The sequence below is a fragment of the Pan paniscus genome, chromosome 12 (assembly GCF_029289425.2).
Source record: "Pan paniscus chromosome 12, NHGRI_mPanPan1-v2.0_pri, whole genome shotgun sequence".
In the NCBI taxonomy this organism is placed as follows: Eukaryota; Metazoa; Chordata; class Mammalia; order Primates; family Hominidae; genus Pan; species Pan paniscus.
Genome location: NC_073261.2, coordinates 102,489,289 through 102,513,963, shown reverse-complemented (window position 1 = coordinate 102,513,963; position 24,675 = coordinate 102,489,289). Strand labels below are relative to the sequence as shown.

The window sequence follows — 24,675 nt, the reverse complement described above, 5'->3', positions numbered from 1 at the left end:
GTACCTATAGAAAAGCCTCTTTGGTAGATTTTCCGGTTTATAATTATTTAACCAGAAGATACACGGGAGGTTCTTTTGTATGTACCTGTAGAATACATCCCAGTAAGGGTCCTATGGAGAAAGACCTGTTGTCATCAATAACCTTCATTATTCTAACTGTGAAACGTTCATTAATGCGAATAATATTCTCAAAGATTTTCTACAATGAGAATCATCCAGTAAAGCTTTTTAACTGAGAATTTAAACGTTGTAAAATTGTTAGTTAAATGTGTATAATTATCAAAAGAGGTTGACTTTGGAAAACAAACTGAATTTGCTAAGGGAAGGAAAACTTGAAAATAATCACCTTAGATGGGGCATACAATTTGACCTAAGCAATTGTTTCAAAACTGTCTTCAGTTTCTTGAAAATAATTGTTAGGGCTGATATATAGAAATACATATCTAGGCCAGGCACGGTGACTCACGCCTGCAATCCCAGCACTTTGGGAGGCTGAGGTGGATGGATCACGAGGTCAAGAGATCGAGACCATCCTGGTCAACATGGGGAAACCCCGTCTATACTAAAAATACAAAAATTAGCTGGGTGTAGTGGTGTGCGCCTGTAGTCCCAGCTACTCAGGAGGCTGAGGCAGGAGAATCACTTGAGCCCCGGAGGCAGAGGTTGCAGTGAGCCGAGATCGCGCCACTGCACTCCAGCCTGGGCAACAGCGAGACTCCGTCTCAAAAAAAAGAAAAAAAGAAATACATATCTAATGTTACAGATTGTGGTTTATTGGTTAATTACTATGCATTTTTTTTCAGTTTAAAAAATAATCTTATTTTATATACTTCTCTCAGTATAATTTTTCATGACATTTCAGCATGTTGATAATATGTGTGCATCTATTTCAGTGCCTTAAAGTATTTTGAGAGCAATCTTTTGCTGACAGTTGAAGAACTGTTAATGAAATACTGTTCATTAAAAGGATCTGTGAAATCATTTACCCTTGTTATAAAATAGTTATATGCAAATACACTTGTCATTTTATTTGGCAGAGTCATTCAGTTTGATAATCAACAAACATTTATTAGGTGCTTTTGCTTTAACCAACATTACTTTCATTTAATACTCAGAGATGTAAAGATGTGCTATTTTTGAATACTAACTCAATGATATGTTTAATTTTTCAGTTATTCTTTGTGTCATCAGCTGAACTAGCATGAAGACTCTTTAATAGGGTTTACTCCTTTGTTCTTTTCCTAAGTACAAACCATTTTATGAAAAAATTGCTCATTGCACTAAACCTTCAGATGGAAATGGCTTATTCAGTAGACCAGTATTTGGCTTTGTCATTTGTTTTAATGTATTTTTTGCACAGATAATTTATATTCATTATAGAAAACTATAATATGCAGATATGCTAAAATGATCCTTAAATCACCTATTATTCTGCCTTTCACATATAACCACTACTGGTCCTAGTGGTGCGTGCCTGTTGTCCCAGCTATTCAGGAGACTGAGGCAGGAGGCTCGCTTGAGCCCAGAAGTTCTGGGGTATAGTGTGCTCTGCCAGTCGGTCAGGTGTCTGCACTAAGTTTGGCATCAATTTGGTGATCTCACTGGAACGGGGGACTACCAGGTTGCCCATTGGAAAAGGAGCAAGAATGAATGCTGATCAGTAGTGGTAGTACACCTGTGAGTAGTTACTGCATTCCAGCATGAACAACACAGGGAGAACTTGTCTCTTTTAAAAAGTGAAAAAAAAAAGGCCAGGCGCGGTGGCTCATGCCTGTAATCCCAGCAGTTTGTGAGGCCGAGGTGGGCTGATCACAAGATCAGGAATTCCAGACCAGCCTAGCCAACATGGTAAAACCCCGTCTCTACTAAAAATACAAAAATCAGCCAGGCATGGTGGCACGCGCCTGTAATCCCAGCTACTGGGGAGGCTGAGGCAGAAGAATCGCTTGAACCCGGGAGGCAGAGGTTGCAGTAAGCCGAGATCATGCGGCTGCACTCCAGCCTGAGCGACAGAGCAAGATTCTGTCTTGAAAAAAAGAAAAAGAAAAAAGTAAAAAATAAAAATTAGAAATTAAAAACTACTAGTAACATTTTGATGTGCATCCTTTCAGATATTTTTTAGTATATCAGCTTTTAGTCTTGTTTTAATTAAAAGGCAGCTGCCTTTGTTATTTAATCCTACTTTATTGAAATCTAATTTGTCTTTTGCATTAAAAATTACATTATGAACTTACCATCACTTTAAATAGAATACTGACTGTTAGGGAAATGACTTTTATTATAATTACATTTTTTGCTGTCCAAAAGAGTTATTGTTTAATTTTTTTTTTTTTTTTTTTTTTGAGATGGAGTTTCACTCTTGTTGCCCAGGCTGGAGTGCAATGGTGCGATCTCAGCTCACTGCAACCTCCACCTCCCAGGTTCAAGCGATTCTCCTGCCTCAGCCTCCCAAGTAGCTGGGATTACAGGAGCCCGCCACCATGCTCGACTAATTTTATGTTTTTTTTAGTAGAGACGGGGTTTTGCCATGTTGGTCAGGCTGGTCTTGAACTCCTGACCTCAGGTGATCCACCCACCTCAGCTTCCCAAAGTGCTGGGATTACAGGTGTAAGCCACTGTGCCCAGTCATTTTTTAATTTTTAAAATTGTTTTTACCTGCTGCCTTTCAAACTTAAAATTGCAGTAGTATAAACAACAAAGTACAAGTGTTGAGAATGCAATATTTCCAAACCTTTTAAAAATGCATATCAGTAGGATGTACTTGAAAGTAGATTATCTAGCTGAACACAGTGGCTCACGCCTGTAATCCCAACACTTAGGGAGGCAGAGGCAGGAATAAAGCTTGAGCCCAAGAGTTCGAGACCAGTCTGAGAAACATAGGAAGATCCTATTCTCCACAGAAAGGAAAAAAAAAAAAAACCACAAATTGTAAAAGTAGATTATCTAAAGAAACTTTGGCTTTAGTTTATATTTAATTTCCAAGGAATTAAATATTTAGCACATGCATTATCTAATCTATCCTTGTATTTGCAATCAGGGAAACAAAATGTACCCATTTTGTAGATTAAGGAATTAAGACATATAAAATGGAATGACTTGCTCTAAACTGGGTAGTGTATCCTTTAGGATTAGATTTAGCTATGACAGAAAATCCAGAATAATAGTTGCTTACAAGGTCAAATTTTATTTCCCATGCAAAAGTCCAGAGGGAAGCAGTTCAGGGCTGGTAGATCAACCTCATAAAATCATCAGATTCCTGTACTGTTGATCTGCCAGTCTCATCACTCTGTAGACTTGGGGTCTCAGGGTAGCTGCACTAGCACCAGCCGACACATTTGTATTTCAGCCAATAGGAAGAAGCAGATATCTTTCCTTTTAAACAGCTTTATTGAGATGTAATTCACATGCTGTGCAATTCACCCATTTAAAGTATACAATTCAGGCTAGGCCGATGGCTCACTGTAATCCCAGCACTTTGGGAGGCCGAGGTGGATCACCTGAGGATCAGGAGTTCAAGACCAGCCTGGCCAACATGGTGAAAGCACATCTCTACTACAAATACAAAAATTAGCCAGGCGTGGTGGCGCATTGCCTGTAATCCCAGCTACTCAGGAGGCTGAAACAGGAGAATCACTTGAACCCGGGAGGTGGGGGTTGCAGTGAGCCGAGATCGTGCCCCTGCATTCCAGCCTGGGCAACAAGACTCTGTCTCAAAAAATAAAATAAAATAAAAATAAAGTATACAATTCAATGGTTTTTAGTGTATTTATAGGGTTGTGCAACCATCACAATTTAATTTTAGAAAATTTTTGTCCATTCTAAAACCTCACACGCCTTAGCAGTCACTCCCTAGCCCAGTCCCAAGCAACTACAAATGTACATTCTGTCTCTCTCTATTTGCCTATTCTAGACATTTGACATAAATGGAATAATACAATTTGTAGTCTTGTGACTGGCTTCTTTTACTTAGCATACTGTCATCAAGGTTCATCTGTGTTGTAGCATGCATTGGTCCTTCATTCCTTTTTCTTGCCCAATAGTAGTCCATTGTATGGATATACCACATTATATTTATTCATTCATAAGCTGATGGACATTGGCTTGTGTCCTCTTTGGCATATATATATACACACACACACATATATATATATGTATATATATATGAATGCTGCTAATGAACATTCATGTTCAAGATTTTATGTGAACATGTTTTCATTTCTGTAGGGTGTATACACCTAAGAGTGGAATTGCGGGTCATGTGGTAATTCCACGTTTTACTTTGAGAAACTGCCAAACTTTTCCAAAGGACCATCACTAGTTTCCATTCCCACTAGCAGTGTATAGGGGTTCTGATTTCTCCACATCCTCCCCAATACTTGTCTCATTTTAATTACAGCCACCCTGTGGATATGAAATGGTGTCTCACTGTAGTTTCGATTTGTATTTCCATGTGCTTACTGTTCATTTGTATATCTTTAGAGAAATATCCAAATTCTTTGCCCATTTTAGAATTGGATTGTCTTTTAATTGTTGAGTTGTGAAAGTTGATTCCAATACAAATCCCTTTTCTCCCATTGTGTGGGTTGTCTTTATACCCACTTGTTGGAATCGTTTAAAGCACAAAGGTTTTCATTTTGAAAACTTGTAGTTCATCCAGCTTGTGCTTTTGGCGTCCTAAGAAACAATTGCCTGGCCCAATATGATGAAGAGTTGCTTCTGGGTTTTTTGTGTTTGGTTGGTTTTGTTTTTGTTTTTGTTTTTGAGACAGAGTCTCCCTCTGTCGCCCAGGCTGGAATGCAGTGGCACGATCTTGGCTCACTGCAATCTCCGCCTCCCAGGTTCAAGCGATTCTCCTGCCTCAGCCTGCCAAGTAGCTGGGATTACAGGCATGAGCCACCGTGCCTGGCCCTTGCTCCTGTTTTTTCATAAGTTTTACATTCTAGGTCTATGATGCATTTTTAGTTAATGTGTACCCGTTACTGGTGGAAGGTATCTGAGTCACGTGGCACCAAAATATGTCAGCAGGAGTGAATCTATATGGGTCTGCAGCAACCTCAGTTCCTGCCTCCTCAGAAGAAAAAATTCCACTGAGGGGCATAAGGCAGAAGGAGAGACTGAGGCAAGTTTTAGAGCAGGAATAAAAGTTTATTAAAAAGCTCTACAGCAGAAATGAAAGGAAGGAAAGTACACTTGGAAGAGGGCCAAGCGGGTGACCTGAAAAAGAAGTGCACAGTTTGACCTTTTGACCTGGGGTCTTATGCATTGGCATACTTCTGGGGTCTCGCATCCCTTCTCCCCTGATTCTTCCCTTGGGAGGCCTGCCTGCATGGGCAGTGGTCTGCCAGCACTTGGGAGGGGAGTGTGCACACTGTGTATACTGGAGTTGTACCCATGCTCACTGGAGGCGTTCTTCCCTTACCAGTCCAGTGTCCTTCGAGGGTCACATGTCAGTTAAACTCTGCAATTTGTGTAAGCCCACTTGCCCAGCTCCTGAGATCTTACCGAGAAGCTGATCACCAGTTTCAGGTTTTCTCTATCTATTGGGAGACTGCCTTTCCCTGGCCCCGCTGGATCAATGATCATTTTAGAGGGAGCATAACAACCGCCTGACTGTCGCCTGATGGTTGCCTGACGTACCTGGTTGGAAGTGTGGCCCTCTCCTGCCCTTTTCGAGGCTGACTAGCTACCTGCTGTCACCCCCTCTTCCTTTTTAAGGACCTTTCTGGAATGTTGCCTGTGCCATCTGCTTTTATTCGCTGGCCAGAACTTAGTTACTGGCCATCCCCGTGGTCTGTATAGGAGACTCGACAATGTATATTTCAGGCGTTGGGCATCATGTGTAGCTGGCGGAATGCCTGTTCAGCCATGGTCCAGCCTGAACGAGCGGGCCTCTTGCTTCATTTTGCAGGGGAGCTGCTGCTTGCCCGCGGTCACCCCAGCGGTCTGGCGGAGCCCTTAGCGCGCAGGGTCACCGTCTGCGGGCGCTCACGCCCCCGGGGATCCACCCCAAGTAGAACGGTCCTGAGGGCCTGCCGGGCCTTTGCCCCCGCGGATTTTGGTTCTTCGCTGTTTCCCTTTGGGGACGCCAAAGAAACGGTGCCCCTCGCGGTTTCTGCGTTTCCCCCGCGTTGCCAGCAGCCACTCGCGCCGCGCCCCTAGTCCAGAGCCGCCCCTCCCAAGGGCGATAACCCCGAGGGCAACGGCCGCGGGCGGCGCTGCGGTGGCAATGGCGGCGCCCCCTGCACCAGCCGCCGAGGGGTCCCCGCAGCCGGAGCCGCACGCCCCAGAGCCCGGCCCGGGGAGCGCCAAGCGAGGGCGAGAGGTGAGCGGGGCGGCGGGGACCGGGAAGGGGCTGCGTCCTCGGGGAGCTCGAGGGTGTCACCTCGCAGCCCCTTTTCCAGCTGGGGGCAGCCCGGAGGGGCTCGGCCCAAACCTGCCAGCTCAGGGGCTGCCCTCGCGGGGTTACACGGCTGGGAGCGGGGAGGCTGGTAGGTGCCGGCGCCGGAAAGAGACTAGGACGGGAAGCCTAGCCCTAGCCAAGGAAGTAACTTGGGGATGCGTGGTCATTGCTGTCCTGATTCCCGGCTTAGGGGTCTTGTCCGTGCCACCGCAGGTCTTCCCGGGGTCCCCGAGCTCTGGGCAGGCAGGGCTTTCTGAAGCGCCTGGGGAGGCTGCGTCCTTCCCGACCTCAGGCAGCTGCTGTGGCCTCGGCCTCCCTCCCAGACCCTGGCCTCGCCCAGGCACCAGGCTCCCCTTGGAGGCAGCCTCAGGGAAGGTCCTGGCCACGGGCTCCGACAAGAAGGGAGGAGGGCAGGTGGGAGCGGCGGGGTCTTCGGGGCCCCTTGTCCCTTGCCCGATGCCGCCGGGCCGTGCTGGCCAGTGGGGCTGTGCTGGACGGAGCAAGGGACCTGGGGCTTCCTGGGCCTCACTGAACGCGCCTGCTCCCTGCTCGTGCCCAGGGCATTCTGTGGCCTCCCCTGACCACCTCAGCCCCCAGCCTGTTCAGGGCTTCCTACGAGGCACGTGGGAGCACAGGATTGCATCCCACAAGAAAGTGAGGTGAGATGAAGGGGCTCTCCGGGGGCTCTCACTTCCCAGGGAAACTTAGAAATTCAGGGTGAGATTAACAGCAAGAGGGAAACACTCGCATTGCTGATGAAGTGCCGGCGTGGAATCCTCTTACGACTCTCCGAGGGGTGGCAGCCCCGGTCACTCCAAGGAGACCGAGGTGCCCTGCTCTGGGTCACGCAGCTAGAGATAGCAGGGCTGCGCCCCTCGCCCGGAGCCGCCCCTCCCAAGGGGCTTCTCCTTGTACAGCTCACTGTACAGCTGTACCGGGCTTTTATGACTTTCGGTAAAACTGTCATCCTCAAGACGGCAAGATGGGATCATATCCCTGGCTTCACTTGGAAGTTCTTTCTAAAGTTCTAAAAACTAGCTAGGCCTGTTTTGGGGGATACAAGAGTCCCCATTAGGGGGAGAGGGGGACTGTCACGTTGAATTCTGCCTGTTCTTAAAGTTTTCTGGAAGCTGAAATGATGTTCACACAAATGTCAGAAAAGAATCATCCTGCCCCCAGTGTGGTTTTCCCCTGTGGGTAGGAAGAGTGTGCAAAGTGTGATAAACCCTTATCTGGGGAGACCTTCCCTTCACAAGAGCCTGCTGGGGTGTCCTGCAAGATGTGGAAATGGGTGAAGCTGTGTCATCTCCACTCCCTCCAGCCCCCAGCAAACGATGAGAAAAGAGCCCAGCTTCTTCCAGAGAAACAGCACTTTACACAGGGTCTTCATGGCCATTTATTGCTTCAACGGATATATACTGAGCACCTACTGTATACCAAGCTTTGTTCTAGGTACTGGAAACACCATGATAAATAAAAGGTGGAGTTCATGCTCTCAGAGAGCTTACATTCCTGTAGGGAGAGGCAGGAACTAAATGAGAATATAGCAGGCGGTAAGTACAACTGAGAGAGGTGAGAGGTTAGGGAATGCCTCTTGGAGGAGGTGACATTTAAGCTGGTGACATCAAACCAGAATGACAAGGAGTCACCTTCCAGGCAGAGGAATGGGAAGGGCAAAGGCCCTGAGGCAGCAACAGACTTGATGATTTTGAGGAATAGGAAGGAGCCCGGTGTGGCTGAAGGAGAGCTATTTGAGGTGAGGTGGGTAGGGGGCCGATGGGTAGGGGGCCGACTGGGTGGACTCCTTAGCCATGATCAGGACTTGGAGTTTTATTCAAACTGCAATGGCATTGACTGAATACCATGGATCTGGAAACAAACAAACAAACAAAACACACACACACACACACACAAAAACACACACACACACAAAAAACCCCTGCAATAGCAAGCCATTGGAGAGTTTTAATCAGAGAGGAGATGGGATCTGATTATTTATTTATTTATTTATGACTGAGTCTGTCACCCAGGCTGGAGTGCAGTGGTGTGATATTGGCTCACTGCAACCTCTGCCTCCCTGGTTCAAGCAATTCTCTTGCCTCACCCTCCTGAGTAGCTGGGATTACAGGCGGCCACTATGCCTGGCTAATTTTTGTGTTTCTAGTAGAGATGGGGTTTCGCCATGTTGGGCAGGCTGGTCTTCAACTCCTGGGCTCAAGCAATCCACCTACCTCGGCCTCCCAAAGTGCTGGGTTTATAGGGATGAGCCACCGTGTGATTTATGTTATTACAAGAGCACTGGCAGCTGGGTGGAGTGGATTGTAGGGAGCAAGGGCAGACACAGAAGCCACTTAGGAGGCATTCACTGATAGACAAGAACTGGAAAGAAGAATAAAAGATGATTCCTAAGTTTGTGGCCTAAGCCACTGAGGGGACCAGTAGTGCCATTTGCTAGGAGCTGGATTAGACAATGGAATGGCCATCAGGAGCTGTATGTAGACCATGCTAAGCTGAGACGCCTGCCAGGCATCCCTGGAGGGCTGTGGGTAGGCAGGCTATGGGTAAATGAGCTATCGCCTCATTTACTCATCGAAACAACCTTGTGAAATTGGCAGGGATGTTGCATTTGACAGATGAGGAAAACAGGCTTAGAGAGATGATGTGATTTATTCAAGGTCACATAGAGGGGTAGGTGACAAAGGCAGGCTCAAGCCCAGGTCTCCTGTCCTGCAGCTTACACGGCCGTGCTGACTCAGTAAATGATGGCGGCTTCAGCAGGAAGCCCAGGGTAAGATGTCCAGAAGAACTTCCCCCCTGGAAACGTTTAGAGGTCATGGTTTAGGATCTTTTTTCTCTTCTGTCTCACTTCCTGTTAGGATGACATGGGGGCAAAATGGGGCTGAGAGGTTGCTGGAAAAGCCCTGAAGACATCACAGAGACTCAGGATGTTTACTGAAGTCATGGGGTGTGGGGACCTGTTTTGTGTCTGTTGGGAGAAGGGCTTAGTTCCTGTGTCTCCTCCAGGACAGCAGAGCCGGTCGCCTCTCATTCTGTACGAAGGTGTGCTATGGCATTGGTGGGGTCCCCAACCAGATAGCCTCCAGCGCCACAGCCTTTTACCTGCAGCTTTTCCTGCTTGATATAGCACAGGTAAGTGTGGGCAGCAGCCCAGTCTCTGCTGGCATCTTCCTTGGGGTCTGGTCCTTCCACCCCCACCTCTGCTTCTGCTCCCACTATCCTTGTAGACAGCACTTCTGACACGAGCTCAACAAAAAGCCAGAAGCCAATGAGGGCAAGGTCCTCAAGAATGTTTACTGCAGCCTGTTTGTAGTGGGAAAATGAGAAACAATGTAGATCCCCGACAATATAGAAGCAGTTGGCTAAGTAAGCTGTATCATAGCCACATAATAGACCAAGCCTGTCCAACCCGCGGCGGGACGGCTTTGAATGCGGCCCCACACAAATTTGTAAACTTTCTTAAAACAGTATGAATTTTTTTGTTTTTTTTTTTTTAGCTCATTAGCTATCATTAGTGTTAGTGTATTTTATGTGTTTATGTGTGGCCCAAGACGATTTTTTTTTTTTTTTTTTTTTTTGAGACAGAGTCTCACTCTGTTGCCCAGGCTGGAGTGCAGTGGTGTGATCTTGGGGCTCACTGCAACCTCTGCCTCCCAGGTTCAAGCGATTCTCATGCCTCAGCCTCCCGAGTAGCTGGGACACAGGTGCACACCACCACACTCGGCTAATTTGTTGTTTGTTTTTTTTTTTTGAGATGGAGTCTCGCTCTGTCACCCAGGCTGGAGTGCAATGGCATGATCTCAGCTCACTGCAACCTCTGCCTCCCGGGTTTAGCAATTCTCCTGCCTCAGCCTCCAGAGTAGCTGGGATTACAGGTGCGTGCCATCATGCCTGGCTAATTTTTTGTATTTTTAGTAGAGACAAGAGTTTCACCATGCTGGCCAGGCTGGTCTTGAACTCCTGACCTCATGATCCACCCACCTCAGCCTCCCAAAGTGCTGGGATTATAGGCATGAACCACCGCGCCCAGCCTACAGCTAATTTTTGTATTTTTAGTAGAGACGGGGTTTCACCATGTTGGCCAGGCTGGTCTCGAACTCCTGATCGCAGGTGTTCCATCCACCACAGCTTCCCAAAGTGCTGGGATTACAGGCGTGAGCCACCGTGCCTGGCCAAGACAATTCTTCTTCTTCCAGTGTGGCCCACAGAAGTCAACAGACTGGACTAACATCACTATCAAATAGACTATCATGCAGCCATTCAAAATAATGATCTATACCAGTTGACTTAGAGTGATTTCCATGATGCTCTGGTGAAAAAGAAAAGTTAGTTTTAGAGAAGAGTATATAAAATGATCCCATTTTAACAAAACAAAGACAGGCTCCATATGTGTGTGTGTGGATGGATATATATACATATGTATCTGTCCATGTTTAAAATGTGAGCATGGAGAAAATTCTAGAAGGATATACACCAACTCGTTAATGTTGGCTACCGGAGGGAATGATGGAGAATGGAGGGTAAGTAAAACCAAATTTTTAAAATGAGGTATCCAGCCGAGCATGGTGGCTCACAGCTGTAATCCCAGCACTTTGCGAGGCCGAGGAGGGAGGATCACTTGAGGTCAGGAGTTCAAGACCAGCTTGACCAATATGGTGAACCCCATTTCTACTAAATATACAAAAATTAGCCGGGTGTGGTGGCACACGCCTGTAGTCGCAGCTACTCAGGAAGCTGAGGCAGGATAATTGCTTGAACCCAGGAGGTGGAGGAGGTTGCAGTGAGCTAAGATTGCACCACCACATTCCAGCCTGGGCGACAGAGCAAGACTCCCTCTCAAAAACAAAACAAAAACCAACAACAAAAAAATGAGGTATCCAGCCGGGTATGGTGGCTCACACACCCAGCACTTTGGGAGGTCAAGGCGGGAGGACCGTTTAAGCTCAGGTGTTCAAGACCAGCCTGGGCAACATGGCAAAACTCCACCTCCACAAAAAAAAAAATTTAAAAATACAAAAATTAGCTGGGTGTAGGGGAACGTGCCTGTGGTCTCAGCTACTTGGGAGGCTGAGGTGGGAGAATCACCTGAGCCCAAGAGGCAGTGGTTGCAGTGAGCCGAGATGGTGCCACTGCACTCCAGCCTGGGCAGCAGAGCGAGGCCCTGTCTTAATTAAAAAATAAAATAAAATAATAAAATGAGGTATCCACGAATGTTTAAGATGACAGTCTGATATGATCCCATTTATATAAACTGATCAATCTCAAGCACACATGAAGAAGCCTATGAAAGGCTGATCATCCAAACGATTCTGGCAGTTGTCTTGGGATGCTGCGATTTCAGATGAGCTTTGCTTAGTATTTTCCTGCATAGTTTGAGTGTTTTTCTAATGAGTGTATTATTTACATAGTCAGAAAAAACAATGTATCCTTTCCATTGTGAAACACAGTGTCCACCTCTGTCAGCCCAGAGGCACCCTCCTTGCTCTGAGCCAGCCCCAGATGAGGGCCCTGGAGTCCTCTCCGCAGTGGCTGACATGAGTACTAATGGGAGTGTGCAGGGCACCAGCACTCAGCTCCCTCCCCTGGACTCAGCCCTGGGATCAGCGTCCTGGGGAAGGCTGCGGAGCCCTTGACACTGTGGCTCTGCCCTCCCGTCCCGGTTCCCAGCCCTCCCTCTTGATGGCAAGCAGGCCTGGATGGGCTCTCTGCTGCTGCTGGGCCTCAGCTCTCTATCCCCTCCCCTGTCTGTTTCAGATCCCTGCCGCCCAGGTGTCACTTGTTCTGTTTGGGGGAAAAGTGTCTGGGGCGGCTGCTGACCCTGTGGCTGGGTTCTTCATCAACAGGAGCCAAAGGACAGGGTCTGGACGGCTCATGCCTTGGTGAGCAACCGCTCAGTCCTTAGGATCCAGGCACCTGGTCCTGGCCCTGAGGTCACTGTTTGTCACAGCCCTATTTCCTAGCAGAAACCCACTGGGTGGTTAGGAGACAAGACTGGATAATGTCGCAGGTGCACTGGGGACTGACTGTGAGTGATAAGGAGTTCAGAGACATTCTTGGGGACTCTCCCTACCCAGATGGCACGGGGCTGGATGAAGCCTCCAAGACTCCCAGGCCTGGCCTGGGGCACTGAGTGTGGGAAGACTGGGCTGAAGGCCATGCGAGGCCTCACGGAGGAAGTACAGCTCAGTGTCCCAATGTCCACACAGGGAAGGGCACCAGCAGCGCTGAGAGTGCAGCTGGAGCTCCCACGAGGAGTGGCCGCCCATTCCCCACTGCCTCCATGACCCATCGGCCACTTCTCCCCTGCTCCTGGCTCCCACCCAGGGCGCCCCAGCCTAGGGATTCTCAAGGGGCAGAGAAGGGGTGGGGTTCCTCCAGGCTGGGCCCTTCGTGTCCCCCTGTCTGGGTCAGGGGGCCGCTCCACCTCGGCTGTGCTTCCGCAGGGTGCTGGGCTGCACCCCCTTCATCGCCCTGGCCTACTTCTTCCTGTGGTTCCTGCCCCCCTTCACCAGCCTGCGAGGCCTCTGGTACACGACTTTCTACTGCCTGTTCCAGGCCCTGGCCACGGTAAGCAGGGCCCCTTCCTGGGCCTGTGCTCTGGCAAAGCCCATTGCTGGCCATGACCACTCTGAAGTGTGCTGTGGGGGCAGGGCTCCCGCCCTCCCCACCCGCCTGTGCCTGGACCATGCCATTGGCACTCGCCAGCCTTGCGCGGGACTGGCTGCCCCCTCCTGCCTTTGGGACCCTAGCTCCGACTTCAGGTGGCCAGCTGGGATATGTCACGTTGGCCTGTGGGTGTCGGGATGTGACACCCGGGATGGGGGAGGTCGCCCGCTGTCACCAGGCAAAGCTGGGGGCGGTTCTAAGCTCTGCCGACGCCCCAGTTCTTCCAGGTGCCCTACACAGCGCTCACCATGCTGCTGACTCCCTGCCCAAGGGAGCGGGACTCGGCCACCGCCTACCGTGAGTGCAGCCGTGGGTTTCAGGTTCCAGGGAGGCAACTGCCCCTGGGACCCCACTCCCTCTCAGTCACCTTAAGTGGCACTCTGTCTCCAGGGATGACTGCGGAGATGGCGGGAACACTGATGGGGGCCACTGTTCACGGGCTCATCGTCTCCGGCGCCCACAGACCCCACAGGTGCGAGGCCACTGCGACCCCGGGGCCAGTCACTGTCTCCCCGAATGCAGTAAGTGCACTGGGTGGCAAGGCCCCCCAACCTGGGGTCCCTTCTGCAGGGTCACCTCCTTCCTCTAGGGCTGGTTCTCCCGTCCACACCACTTTGTTGTCTTTTAGGGGGCTCACTGTGCCCCCTCATTCCTTCTCTGCTCCTCCAGTTGAGCAGATGGCCCCCAAATCTAACGTCCTCTGCTAAACCTGCCTCCTTCTGGGTTCCTTCTAGACATAAAATAGAACAGACACTGGGCCAGCCACCTGGAGCAGAGGAGGCCAGCCCCAGAGGAGGGGCGAGGGTGGGGAAAGCCGCAGGACAGGCCAGGGGAGGGGGCAGCAGAGGGGTCTGGTGTCCTCGCAGAGCCCTGGATAAAGCCCTTCCTATGACCCGTGCCCCCTCCCCCAGCCCTGACCAGGTGAGCCCCCAACCCGCAGCATGAAATGGTGAAATGAGAGGGGGAAGCCCCCTTCCTTCCCTTTCACAGCAGGTCCCTTCAGCACTGAGCAGATACACCTCTATTTTATCCACCACATTTACCTTCTCTTTTTCTATTTCCCCCTTTCCTTAAGTAAATGACATTATCATCCTCCAGCACTGTCCTCTTCTTCTCCTCCCCTCTCTCAACTCTCCAACCTATGACCGAATCCTGCCCATTTTTTAGGCCAAAAGTCTTCTGGGATGCATCCAGCCACCCTGCACCCCACTGCCATGCCCCGGCCCGTGCCACTACCTCCCTCCCCACCCCACAACTGCTGCCTCCGCCTCTTACACGGCATCCCATCCTTGCCTTCTGCCACCTCCCTGTGCAGTCAGGTGCCCTTTGAAAGGAGTTTGAGCAATGTTCATCCTCATTGCCTCCTGTTCTGCCCACGATCCCCTCCCCCAAGATACTCTTTGTGGGGAAGAGGGGCTGGGGCAATGCAGGCTGGGTGACCGACTACCCCAGTCCCAGGGAAGGTGGGGCCCTGCCTCTAGGATGCTGCAGCAGAGTGAGCAAGGAGGCCCGAATCGACCATAAAGGGTGTAGGGGCCACCTCCTCCCCCTGTTCTGTTGGGGAGGGGTAGCCATGATTTGTCCCAGCCTGGGACTCCCCCTCTGGTTTCCTATTTGCAGTTACTTGAATTAAAAAAAATCCTTTTCTGGAAAAAAAAAAAAAAGGAGTTTGAGCATGGGCGGCCCTCGCCTTCAGGACTGGGCATGGGCTGCCCTCCGCAGCCTTCATGTAGGCCTCTCCTCTGTGTGCCCTGAAACCTGCTGTGTTGGCCTTTTGTGTTTTTTTTTTTTTTTTTTTTTTTTGAGACGGAATCTCGATCTGTTGCCCAGGCTGGAGTGCAGGGGCGCAATCTCGGCTCACTGCAACCTCCGTCTCCCGGATTCAGGCCATTCTCCTGCCTCAGCCTCCTGAGTAGCTGGGATTACAGGCATGCGCCACCACGCCTGGCTAATTTTTGTATTTTTAGTAGAGATGGGGTTTTGCCATGTTGGCCAGGCTGGTCTCAAACTGCTGACCTCAGGTGATCCGCCCGCCTCAGCCTCCCAAAGTGCTGGGATTACAGGCGTGAGCCACCACGCTCGACCTGTGCTTGTTTTTAAGTTAATATTTCAGATTTACACAAAGGCAGAGAGGCACAGATCTTAGTGTGGTCCCTGGACCAGCAGCATCAGCAACACCTGGAACCTTGTTAGAAAGGTAGATCCTCAGGCCCTACCTCAGTCCTCTGATTCACTAATTCTAGGGACCGGGCCCAGCAATCTCTATGTTAACAAGCCCTCCCGGGGATTCTGCCCCCACCAATGTCTCAGCATCAATAGTATGAGAAGAATACCAGTAATATCTGTGGCCCACCACTCATTCAAGAAAATGTTACAGCCAGGTGCGGTGGCTCACGCCTGTAATCCCAGCACTTTGAGGGGCCGAGGCGGGTGGATCATTTGAGGTCAGAAGTTCAAGACCAGCCTGGCCAACATGGTGAAACCCCATCATTACTAAAAATACAAAAATTAGCCGGGCATAGTGGCAGGCACCTGTAATCCCAGCTACTTGGGAGGCTGAGGCAGAAGAATCACTTGAACCCAGGAGGCGGAGGTTGCAGTGAGCAGGGATCACGCCATTGCACTCCAGCCTGGGCAATCACCTTGCCTATGTACTCTGCAAGATGAAAATGAAGGGCCTTGGAAAGTCAATCTCCCCTTTCCCAATGCACCTACCGCCCCAGCCAGGGGATTGCAGCCTCCAGCACTGGCACCCTCTAGGTGTCCACTAAGCACCTGGATTGGGATAGGTGAGAGGCCTCCACCCTCCGAATCCACACACTGCTGCTGGCCAAGGGCCAGAAGGCTGTATCCTAGACTGACTCTCCCTGCACTCACATCTGCGCCCCCATTCAGGCCTCCCATGCCTCTCTCCAATGCCAATGCCATCTCCTCAGGTGGAGCAGAGCTACCTGGTCCTGTTCTGTACACATGCCTCCCAGCTACACGACCACGTCCAGGGCCTGGTGCTAACTGTCCTGGTGAGGGGACGTGGGGTGGTGGAGGCTAGGTCACTTGGGGCCCTGAGCTGGGGACATGTGTGGTCCTTGATGTGACACAAGGGTTGGGGAAGGGAAAGTATCAAGGAGTGGGGAGCAGGAGGCTGAGAACCCATTCCCAGGGGGCAGAGCCTCATGTGAGCAGAGACTGGACGCTCTTGGTGGCTCACAACCCACTGTCCCATCAGATTTCACTTACAAAATTGAAATCCATTATAAAATTATTAAGAATCTCAAGACAGCAACAGCAGAGCATTGAACCCCAGAGGCAGTGCCCTCCAGAGCATGAGGCCCAGGGCGGTTGCACAGGATGAGTGCCCTGCCCCACCCTGCGCCCTCCCTCTCCTCCCCTTCCCAGAGGCAGCCTCTGTCCCGAACTGGCTGTGACTCTCGTGCATGTCTTTATAGGCATTTTAATGCATATGATGTATTCTTCTCTGAATGACAAGTAGCACTGTCCTGCTTCCTATATATACAGAGGCAGGGTCTTACTCTGCCACCCAGGCTGGAGTGCAATGGTGCAATCACAGCTCACTGCAACCTCGACCTCCCAGACTCAAGCGATTCTGCCACCTCAGCCTCCCTAGTAGCTGGGACTGCAGGTGCATGCACACCACCACACCTGGCTAATTTTTGTATTTTCTTTGGTAGATATGGGGTTTCGCCATGTTGCCCAGGCTGGTCTTGAACTCCTGGGTTCAAGGGATCCACCTGCCTCAGCTTCCCAAAGAGCTGGAATGACAGGCATGAGCCACCGTGCCTGTCCCTGCTTCCTATATTAATTTTTTATTTTTATTTTTTGAGATGAGAGTCTCGCTCTGTCGCTTAGGCTGGAGTGCAGTACTGTGATCTCGGCTCACTGCAACCTCCATCTCCCCAGTTCAAGTGATTCTCCTGCCTCAGCCTCCTGAGTAGCTAGGATGACAGGCACCCGCCACCACACCCAGCTAAATGTTTGCATTTTTAGTAGAGATGGGGTTTCACGATGTTGGCCAGGCTGGTCTGGAACTCCTGACCTCAAATGATCCACCCACCTTGGCCTCCCAAAGTGCTAGGATGACAGGCATGAGCCACCGCGCCCGGCCCTGCTTCCTCCGTTAATCTGAGTCACCATGCATCTCACCGTGCTGTAACCACCTGCTCCTGGATCTGTCTTCCTCCCCACACTCTGAGCCCTATGGATGGACAGGGCTCACTTATTCATCATTGGAGCCTCAGGGCCTGGCATGCGGAAGGCAGCAGCAGTCAATGTTTGCTTCATAGAATGTGGGAAGGAGCACTTTGGCTCCTGGGGCATGTGTCCTCTTTGCCATGCAGGGAACACAGGGTCAGCAGAGGGGGTGTGTGGAAGGACCAGCCCGGGTCCGGAGAGCATGCTGTCCTGTGGGGTGATTGGGAGGTGGGGACCCAGCGTCCTGGGCTTGGGTTGTGCCTCCCTCCGCTCCCACTGGGAGGCAGTACTGCCCTGCCCCTCCAGTGTCACCACCTCCAGGGGTTGAAGACATCACCCACCCCAGTCCTGTCCTGTCCCACAGGCCCGTCTCTACTGCATTGCGGCTGCCGTGGTTGTAGTGACTTACCCCGTGTGCATCAGTTTACTGTGCCTAGGGGTGAAGGAGCGGCCAGGTATGGGGTTTGGTGAGGAGGGAAGCAGAAGCTGGGGGCAGGGCTCTGCTTGGGGGCAGGTTTTGCTTTTGAACTCTGCAAAGCCAAGGTGACACCCTTCTGCGTTGCAGACCCCTCTGCCCCAGCCTCAGGCCCAGGCTTGAGTTTCCTGGCTGGGCTGAGCCTCACTACCCGGCACCCACCCTACCTGAAGCTGGTGATCTCCTTCCTGTTCATCTCTGCTGCTGTTCAGGTACCTCTGGCCAGCTGCCCCCGACAGGCTTGGTGCTGGCCATGCTGACCTTGCATAGGTTCAGGGTGCAGTCTCGGCTTGAGTTTTATAGGGAGAAACCTGTGGCTGGCACATGGCTCAGAGGGGCTGGTGCCGGGAGGGAGATCCCAGTAGGGCTTGTGGGAATGGAGGGCCAGGGCCTGGGCACTAGGAGGCTGACAATGTCTGGGCAGTTTCCTCTCACATTACCTGAAGTGTAGTCAAGTCCACCTGATCACAGCCGAGCAGGTGATGAGGGTGGCCTAGGAGTGGTGTTTGTATCTGTGTTGGGGATAAGTGTCCTTTGTGGGGGAAGGGACTGTATGATGGTAGCAGCAAGCCAAGGTCCCAATGGAGATGCCAGACTCAAGACCCTGTCCTTGCCCTTGACTTCTGAGCTCCTGCCATGCCCTGCACATACCCACTTCCTGTCCATCTCCTCAGGTGGAGCAGAGCTACCTGGTCCTGTTCTGTACACATGCCTCCCAGCTACACGACCACGTCCAGGGCCTGGTGCTAACTATCCTGGTGAGGGGACCTGGGGTGGTGGAGGCTAGGTCACTTGGGGCCCTGAGTTGGGGACATGTGTGGTCCTTGATGTGACACATATGGCCAGAGTTCTGGTGGTCAACATTTTGGACTCTGCTTTGGTCTTGGTCACCTGCATTCCAGCAGAGGGTAGCATTGGGGCCAGGATTACAACATTCATAGCCACCGGTTTGAACCAGGGGCAAGGCCAAGGTCAGGCATCCAATCTAAAAGCCAAGGCCTTGGGGTCCCAGGCGAAGGCACTGGCAGCACGGCCCTGGCGTGATGACGCTGTCTGCTCACAGGTCTCAGCCGTGCTGAGCACCCCGCTGTGGGAGTGGGTTCTCCAGCGCTTTGGGAAGAAGACGTCAGCCTTTGGGATCTTTGTGAGTGAGGCGGGAATCAAGGATTGGGGGTGGCCGGAGGGGAGAGGCGAGCGAGGTGACCTTGGTGCCTGAGCCTCCTGGGGCCAGCAGGGGTGGATCTGTGTTCCCTTGAGTCTTTAGGGCCTAGCACAGGGCAAGGCATGGGGGTCGTCAGTCGAGTCGTGTGTGAAGGAGCAGGCCCCACAAAGAAGCAGGTAGCGGGACAGCTGGTGTGTGTGTCTCCCCAGGCGATGGTGCCCTTTGCGATCTTGCTGGCTGCTGTGCCCACAGCACCTGTGGCATATGTCGTGGCCTTTGTATCTGGCGTGAGCATTGCTGTGTCCTTGCTGCTACCCTGGTAGGCTGGGTGTGGGGGCCTCACGTGTGTCCACAGTGGGTGTCACCTCCTTCATGTAAACCTGCTGTCCCAGGCCCCCTGCGCCCAGCCTGTGCAGGAGATGGAGGCCACCAGCTCCATCCTCAGAGCCCTCCTGAGAGGACATCAGGCAGTAGGAATGGCGGGGGGCCGGCAGGGGGCTGGCGGGGGGTACGAGCACACAGGCCATCTGCTTCTCTGGTGGCCAGTCTGGTCCTGGGCACAGAACTCAGGGATGAATCCACTTTGGCCTCCGTCCCCAGAGAATTCACAGGCTGCTGGTGGCCAAGGGGCTAGGAGGGCTAACTCCACACCCCCGCCGCAGGTCCATGCTGCCAGACGTGGTGGATGACTTTCAGCTGCAGCACCGTCACGGGCCAGGCCTGGAGACCATCTTCTACTCCTCCTACGTCTTCTTCACCAAGCTGTCTGGCGCATGTGCCCTGGGCATCTCCACCCTCAGTCTGGAGTGAGTCCCAGGGTTAGGATACAGCAGAGGCACCAAGGACCAGTGGGCAGGAAGAGGGCAAAGCCCCCCACCTACCAAGCTCGGGGCATCCATGAGCCTGGGGCCTAAGCGCTACTCTTTGGAGAGTGTGGGGAACCACTTCCCCAGGTTTCTCTGTGCATGAGACTGAGAGGGCCAGCTCCCCCATTCTCAGTTCCCTCTAAACTCTCCCAGGTCAGCCTGTCACCTTGACACTCCTTTCCTGATCTGACCAGGAAATGAAGTCCACGTTTCAGGAGGGGGTGGGGTGGGGTGAGGTGTCGAGTCCCTCCACCCAGGGTGCCAGGCTCAGCAGGCCCTGCCCTAATGGCTGGCTGATGTCTCTCCAGGTTCTCGGGGTATAAGGCAGGGGTCTGCAAGCAAGCAGAGGAGGTGGTGGTCACCCTCAAGGTCCTCATTGGCGCCGTGCCCACCTGCATGATCCTTGCTGGGCTCTGCATCCTCATGGTCGGCTCCACTCCAAAGACACCCAGTCGGGACGCCTCCAGCCGGCTGAGCCTTCGGAGGTAAGCCCCGCACGCCCCCTGCAGCCAGTGAGGCACAGTGTGGGCTGCTGGGGGAATGACTAACACCAGCCTGCAGACGTCCCTGCTGTGTCACACAGTCCTGCCTCTGGGACCTCTTTCCTTAGCTCAGGGTCACCCTTTTCTCCTGGATTTTCTTCTCCCACTCTGGCCACCCCTTCTCAGTCTTCTTCCTTTGATCACCTGGTAGACTGTGGTATGTGAGGGCTCACTCCTTGATCTCCTATTGGTTTTGCTCTCCAAAGCCCCCTTGGTACCTCTTCTGCTAGCCTGACCCAACTCAGGCACTCCTTGTGCCTGGTGACTGCTAGAGCTGCCCCTCCAGCCTGTGCTTCCCTCAACTTCCACAGCCGCATATCACTGGCATGTGGACATTTCCACCTAGTAGCCCACAAGCCTGGCACTCAGTCTCGATGAGCCTCAATGGAACTCATCTTGTCCCCCTAACTGGCTCCTCCTTCTGTGTCCCTGTCTTGGTGAATGACACCATCGTTCCCTCTGGGTGGAAGCCTAGGAGTCTTCTGTTCTTCCCTCCCACGGGCAATACTGAGCAGGTCTCTGACCTGGTCCTTCCCCTACCAGAACACCGACCCCACTGATAGGGAGGATCTACTCACTGACCTTCCGGGGAGGCTATGGGAACCTTGAAGGCTGGGGCTGGCTGTTTTATTCCTTTTTGTATCCCAAGAGCCCAGCACAGAGCCTGAGGCCAAGCAGGTACTCAGGAATCACTGCTGCAGCATCAACACGTCTGGTCCAGCAGACGTGCACAAGCACCCAATGTTCACACACGTAAGGTCCACGAGCATGCACATATCATGCAGGCCCACGCGGGACAGCAGTGGGTGGCCTTGTCATCAGCCACTCCCTGCCGAGGGTGACGGCCTCGGGCTCTGCAGCAGAGAGATACCGAGGGCACGCTTCCCAGTCAGGGAAGGCCAGGCGGATGGGGAACTGCTTGATGGCGCTTGGAGAAACAGGGTTGTAGCTCATTTACAGGACTTGGGAGGGAAGGAGTTGAAGACGAGTTGCTGGGAAGACAAGGAGCAGCCACCAAACCTTCCGCGGGCTTCTGCGGCAGGACAGAGGGCCCACACCACTTCCATCCTTCTCCTTGGCTTCCTTCCCTTCCCACAGGAGGACCAGCTACAGCCTGGCCTAAAGCTTAGGAGGGCGACTGTGAATGGACACAGGAGCCAGCACCCTCAGGGCCTGACATCGCCCTCCTCAGCCCTTCAGCACCTGGTCTGGCAGTTTAGCATGTGGCCTTTTTCCCTGGGATGTGGAGTCTTCGGCAATGTGTCCTGAAGGGACTGGCCTGCACGCCAGGACCCCACTTGGCATTTCTTGTCTGTTGCCTTCAGACTATCTCAGATAGGCCTGTGCCTCTGACTAGCCCAGTAGCACTTGTCTCTAGAAAAAGGAAGCTCCTGCCCAACCTGGCTTGTGGACCAGTAATATCTGTGGCCTACCACCCATTCAAGAAAACGTTACAGCCGGCTCACTGCAAAATCCGCCTCCCGGGTTCACACCATTCTCCTGCCTCAGCCTCCCAAGCAGCTGGGACTACAGGTGCCCGCCACCACGCCCGGCTAATTTTTGTATTTTTAGTAGAGACGGGGTTTCACCGTGTTAGCCAGAATGGTTTCGATCTCCTGACCTCGTGATCCGCCCCGCCTCAGCCTCCCAAGGGCATGAGCCACCGTACCCGGTCTGCCCAGGCTGGTCTTAAACTCCTGGCCTCAGGTGATCCTACTGCCTCAGCCTCCTGAGTAGCTGGGATTACAGACACAAGCCCCCGTTCCCAGCTCTAGCATTTCTTAAGGACAAAATTGGTGTGTAAGTAACAGGAAATTCACATTATGCTGTACTCATTCTCTAATATCACAGCCATGTTAGAACAAATTTGGGTTTTCAAAACAAGCGTAACTGAACAGAGTATATATGTGTATGTATATAAATATATAGAAATCCTAAATGGTCCCTGTGACATAAGAAATACACATTTGGTCTCTGCCCCAGGTTCCTGGCACAGAGCTTCTAAAATGCTAGTAACTTCCTGAGTGGTAGGGGTGAGGGGAACATCTTTTGTTATACATAAGAAGCCCTTTTCAAACAGATCTGAGTTTATGCTAATGATGTGACTGGCAGAGGATGGGGGCTGGTTGCCAGAGAAACCAACCATGTGATTAGAAGGTTGAAACTTTCAGCCTTATCTTCCTACCGGGAGGGGACAGGGGCTGAAGACTGAGCTCATCATCAATGATTTAATCAATCGTGCCCATGTAATGGAGCCTCCACTTCCAAACGAAGGGGTTCAGAGAGCTTCTAGGTTGGTGAACACATCCATGTACCAGGAGGTCTACCCCACTCCACGGGGACAGAAACTCTTGTGTAGGGGACCCTTTTAGATTTCATTCTATATACCTCTTCATCTGGCTGTTCATTTTATAATCAACCAATAAATGTTAAGTAAAGTGTTTCTCTGTGTTCTATGCATTATAGGAAATTATCGAATCTGAGGAGGGTTTTGTGGGAATCCCCTATTTGCAGCCAAGCTGGAGAGAAGTGTGTATCGCCTGGAGACCCACTACTTGCAACTGGTATCGGAAGTGGGGATCAGCCTGTTGGACTGAGCCCGTAACCTATTGGGTCTGCACTAACTCTGGGTAGTATCAGAATTGAATGAAATTGTAGGATACCCAGTTCATGTCCATAGAGAACTGAAGAATCGCTTGGTGTAGAAAAACCCACACATCTGATGTCAGAAGTGTTCTGTGGTTACAGAAAAAAATAGTTTCTCCTTTTAGTCTCATAAATATTAAAGGATTAAATAAATATTTAAAAATATTCCCACAAAGGGCCAGGCGCGGTGGCTCACGCCTGTAATCCCAGCACTTTGGGAGGCCGAGGCGGGCGGATCACGAGGTCAGGAGATCGAGACCATCTTGGCTAACATGGTGAAGCCCCATCTCCACTAAAAATACAAAAAATTAGCCGGGCGTTGTGGCAGGCGCCTGTAGTCCCAGCTACTCGGGAGGCTGAGGGAGGAAAATGGCGTGAACCTGGGAGGCAGAGCTTGCAGTGAGCTGAGATCGCGCCACTGTACTCCAGCCTGGGTGACAGGGTGAGACTCCATCTCAAAAAAAAAAAATAATAATAATAATAATAATATTCCCACAAAGAAAACATGAGACCAAATGATTTTTCCAAGTTCTAGCAAACTTTCAATCAAGGATCATTCCTACCTCACACAAACTCCTCCACAGAGCAGAAAAAGAAGGCACACTCTGCTACTCATTCTATCAGGCCAGAGTAAGCTTCTTACCAAAACCAGCCAAGCACATTAAAAAGGAAAGAGGCCAGGTGTGATGGCTCAAGCCTGTAATCCTGGGACACTGGGAGGCCAAGGTGGGAGGGTCACTTGAGCCCAGGAGTTCAAGAAAAGTCTGGGCAACAAAGGGAGACCCTATCTCTACAAAAAAATTTTTAAAAATTAGCTGGGTGTGGTGGCACACACCTGTAGTCCCAGCTACTTGGGGGGCTAAGGTGGGAGGACTGCTTGAGGCCAGGAGGTTGAGGCTGCAGTGAGCTGTGATAGTGCCACTCACTCTAGCCTGGGCAACAGAGCAAGCCCCTGTCTCAAAAATAAAAAAAGAATTTACGGGCTAATCTTACCCATTAACAGGGAAAGGAAGAATCTTAAACAAAATAATAGCAAAATGAGTAGCAACGTATAAAAAATAAATACACCATGAACATACTGGGTTCATTCCAAGAATGCAAAGTTTAGCATTAAAAAACCTATCGGCTGGGTGTGGTGGCTCACGCCTGTAATTCCAGCACCTTGGGAGGCCGAGGCGGGAACACGAGGTCAGGAGTTCAAGACCAGCATGGCCAAGATGATGAAACCCCATCTCTACTAAAACTACAAAAATTAGCCAGGCACAGTGGCAGGCACCTGTAATCCCAGCTACTCAGGAGGCTGAGGCAGGAGAATCGCCTGAACCCAGGTGGCAGAGGTTGCAGTGAGCCGAGATCGCGCCACTGCACTCCAGCCTGGGCGACAGAGAGAGACTCTGTCTCAAAAAAAGAACACAAAAAACCTGGCAAATGAAATTTACCACACAGAGCAATGCAGAGCATGAAGTCAGGAACTCTGCAGAGGGGCCCCTCAATTATCCAGCAGAGGCTAGGCTCAGTGGCTCATGCCTGTAATCCCAGCACTTGGGAGGCTGAGGTAGGCAGATCACTTGAGATCAGGAGTTTGAGACCAGCCTGGCCAATATGGTGAAACCCCATCTCTACTAAAAATACAAAAATTAGATGGGTGTGGTGGCGGGCACCTGTAATCTGAGCTACTCAGGAGGCTGAGA

At 51.4% G+C, this 24,675-nt stretch overlaps 1 protein-coding gene across 2 annotated transcripts; it reads left to right on the top strand.

Moving 5' to 3' along the window:
• Positions 1-5,869: 5,869 nt before the first annotated feature.
• MFSD2B (MFSD2 lysolipid transporter B, sphingolipid) lies at positions 5,870-22,781 on the top strand. 2 transcript variants are annotated; one of them, XM_063595044.1, is made up of 14 exons: positions 5,870-6,322; positions 9,425-9,550; positions 12,173-12,297; positions 12,862-12,985; positions 13,303-13,381; positions 13,475-13,605; positions 17,658-17,748; positions 17,859-17,980; positions 18,443-18,526; positions 18,832-18,912; positions 19,140-19,249; positions 19,593-19,736; positions 20,105-20,281; positions 21,437-22,781. In XM_063595044.1, exons 1-14 carry the CDS (start codon positions 6,227-6,229, stop codon positions 21,459-21,461), a joined length of 1,515 nt encoding a protein of 504 aa, XP_063451114.1. In that variant the 5' UTR covers positions 5,870-6,226; the 3' UTR covers positions 21,462-22,781. The 2 variants fall into 2 exon arrangements, with proteins under 2 accessions (XP_063451114.1, XP_063451115.1); XM_063595045.1 differs by lacking the exons at positions 5,870-6,322; positions 9,425-9,550; positions 13,303-13,381; positions 20,105-20,281; positions 21,437-22,781 and having other exon boundaries at positions 12,185-12,985; positions 19,140-19,726.
• The last annotated feature ends 1,894 nt before the right edge of the window (positions 22,782-24,675 follow it).

Coding starts and splice junctions, on each gene's coding strand:
- MFSD2B (XM_063595044.1), top strand. CDS start 6,227: ATGGCGGCGCCCCCTGCACCAGCCGCCGAGGGGTCCCCGCAGCCGGAG. Junction 13,606..17,657: donor TCACTGTCTCCCCGAATGCA/GTAAGTGCACTG, acceptor CCTGTCCCACAG/GCCCGTCTCTACTGCATTGC. Junction 20,282..21,436: donor AGCCGGCTGAGCCTTCGGAG/GTAAGCCCCGCA, acceptor CCCTTCCCACAG/GAGGACCAGCTACAGCCTGG.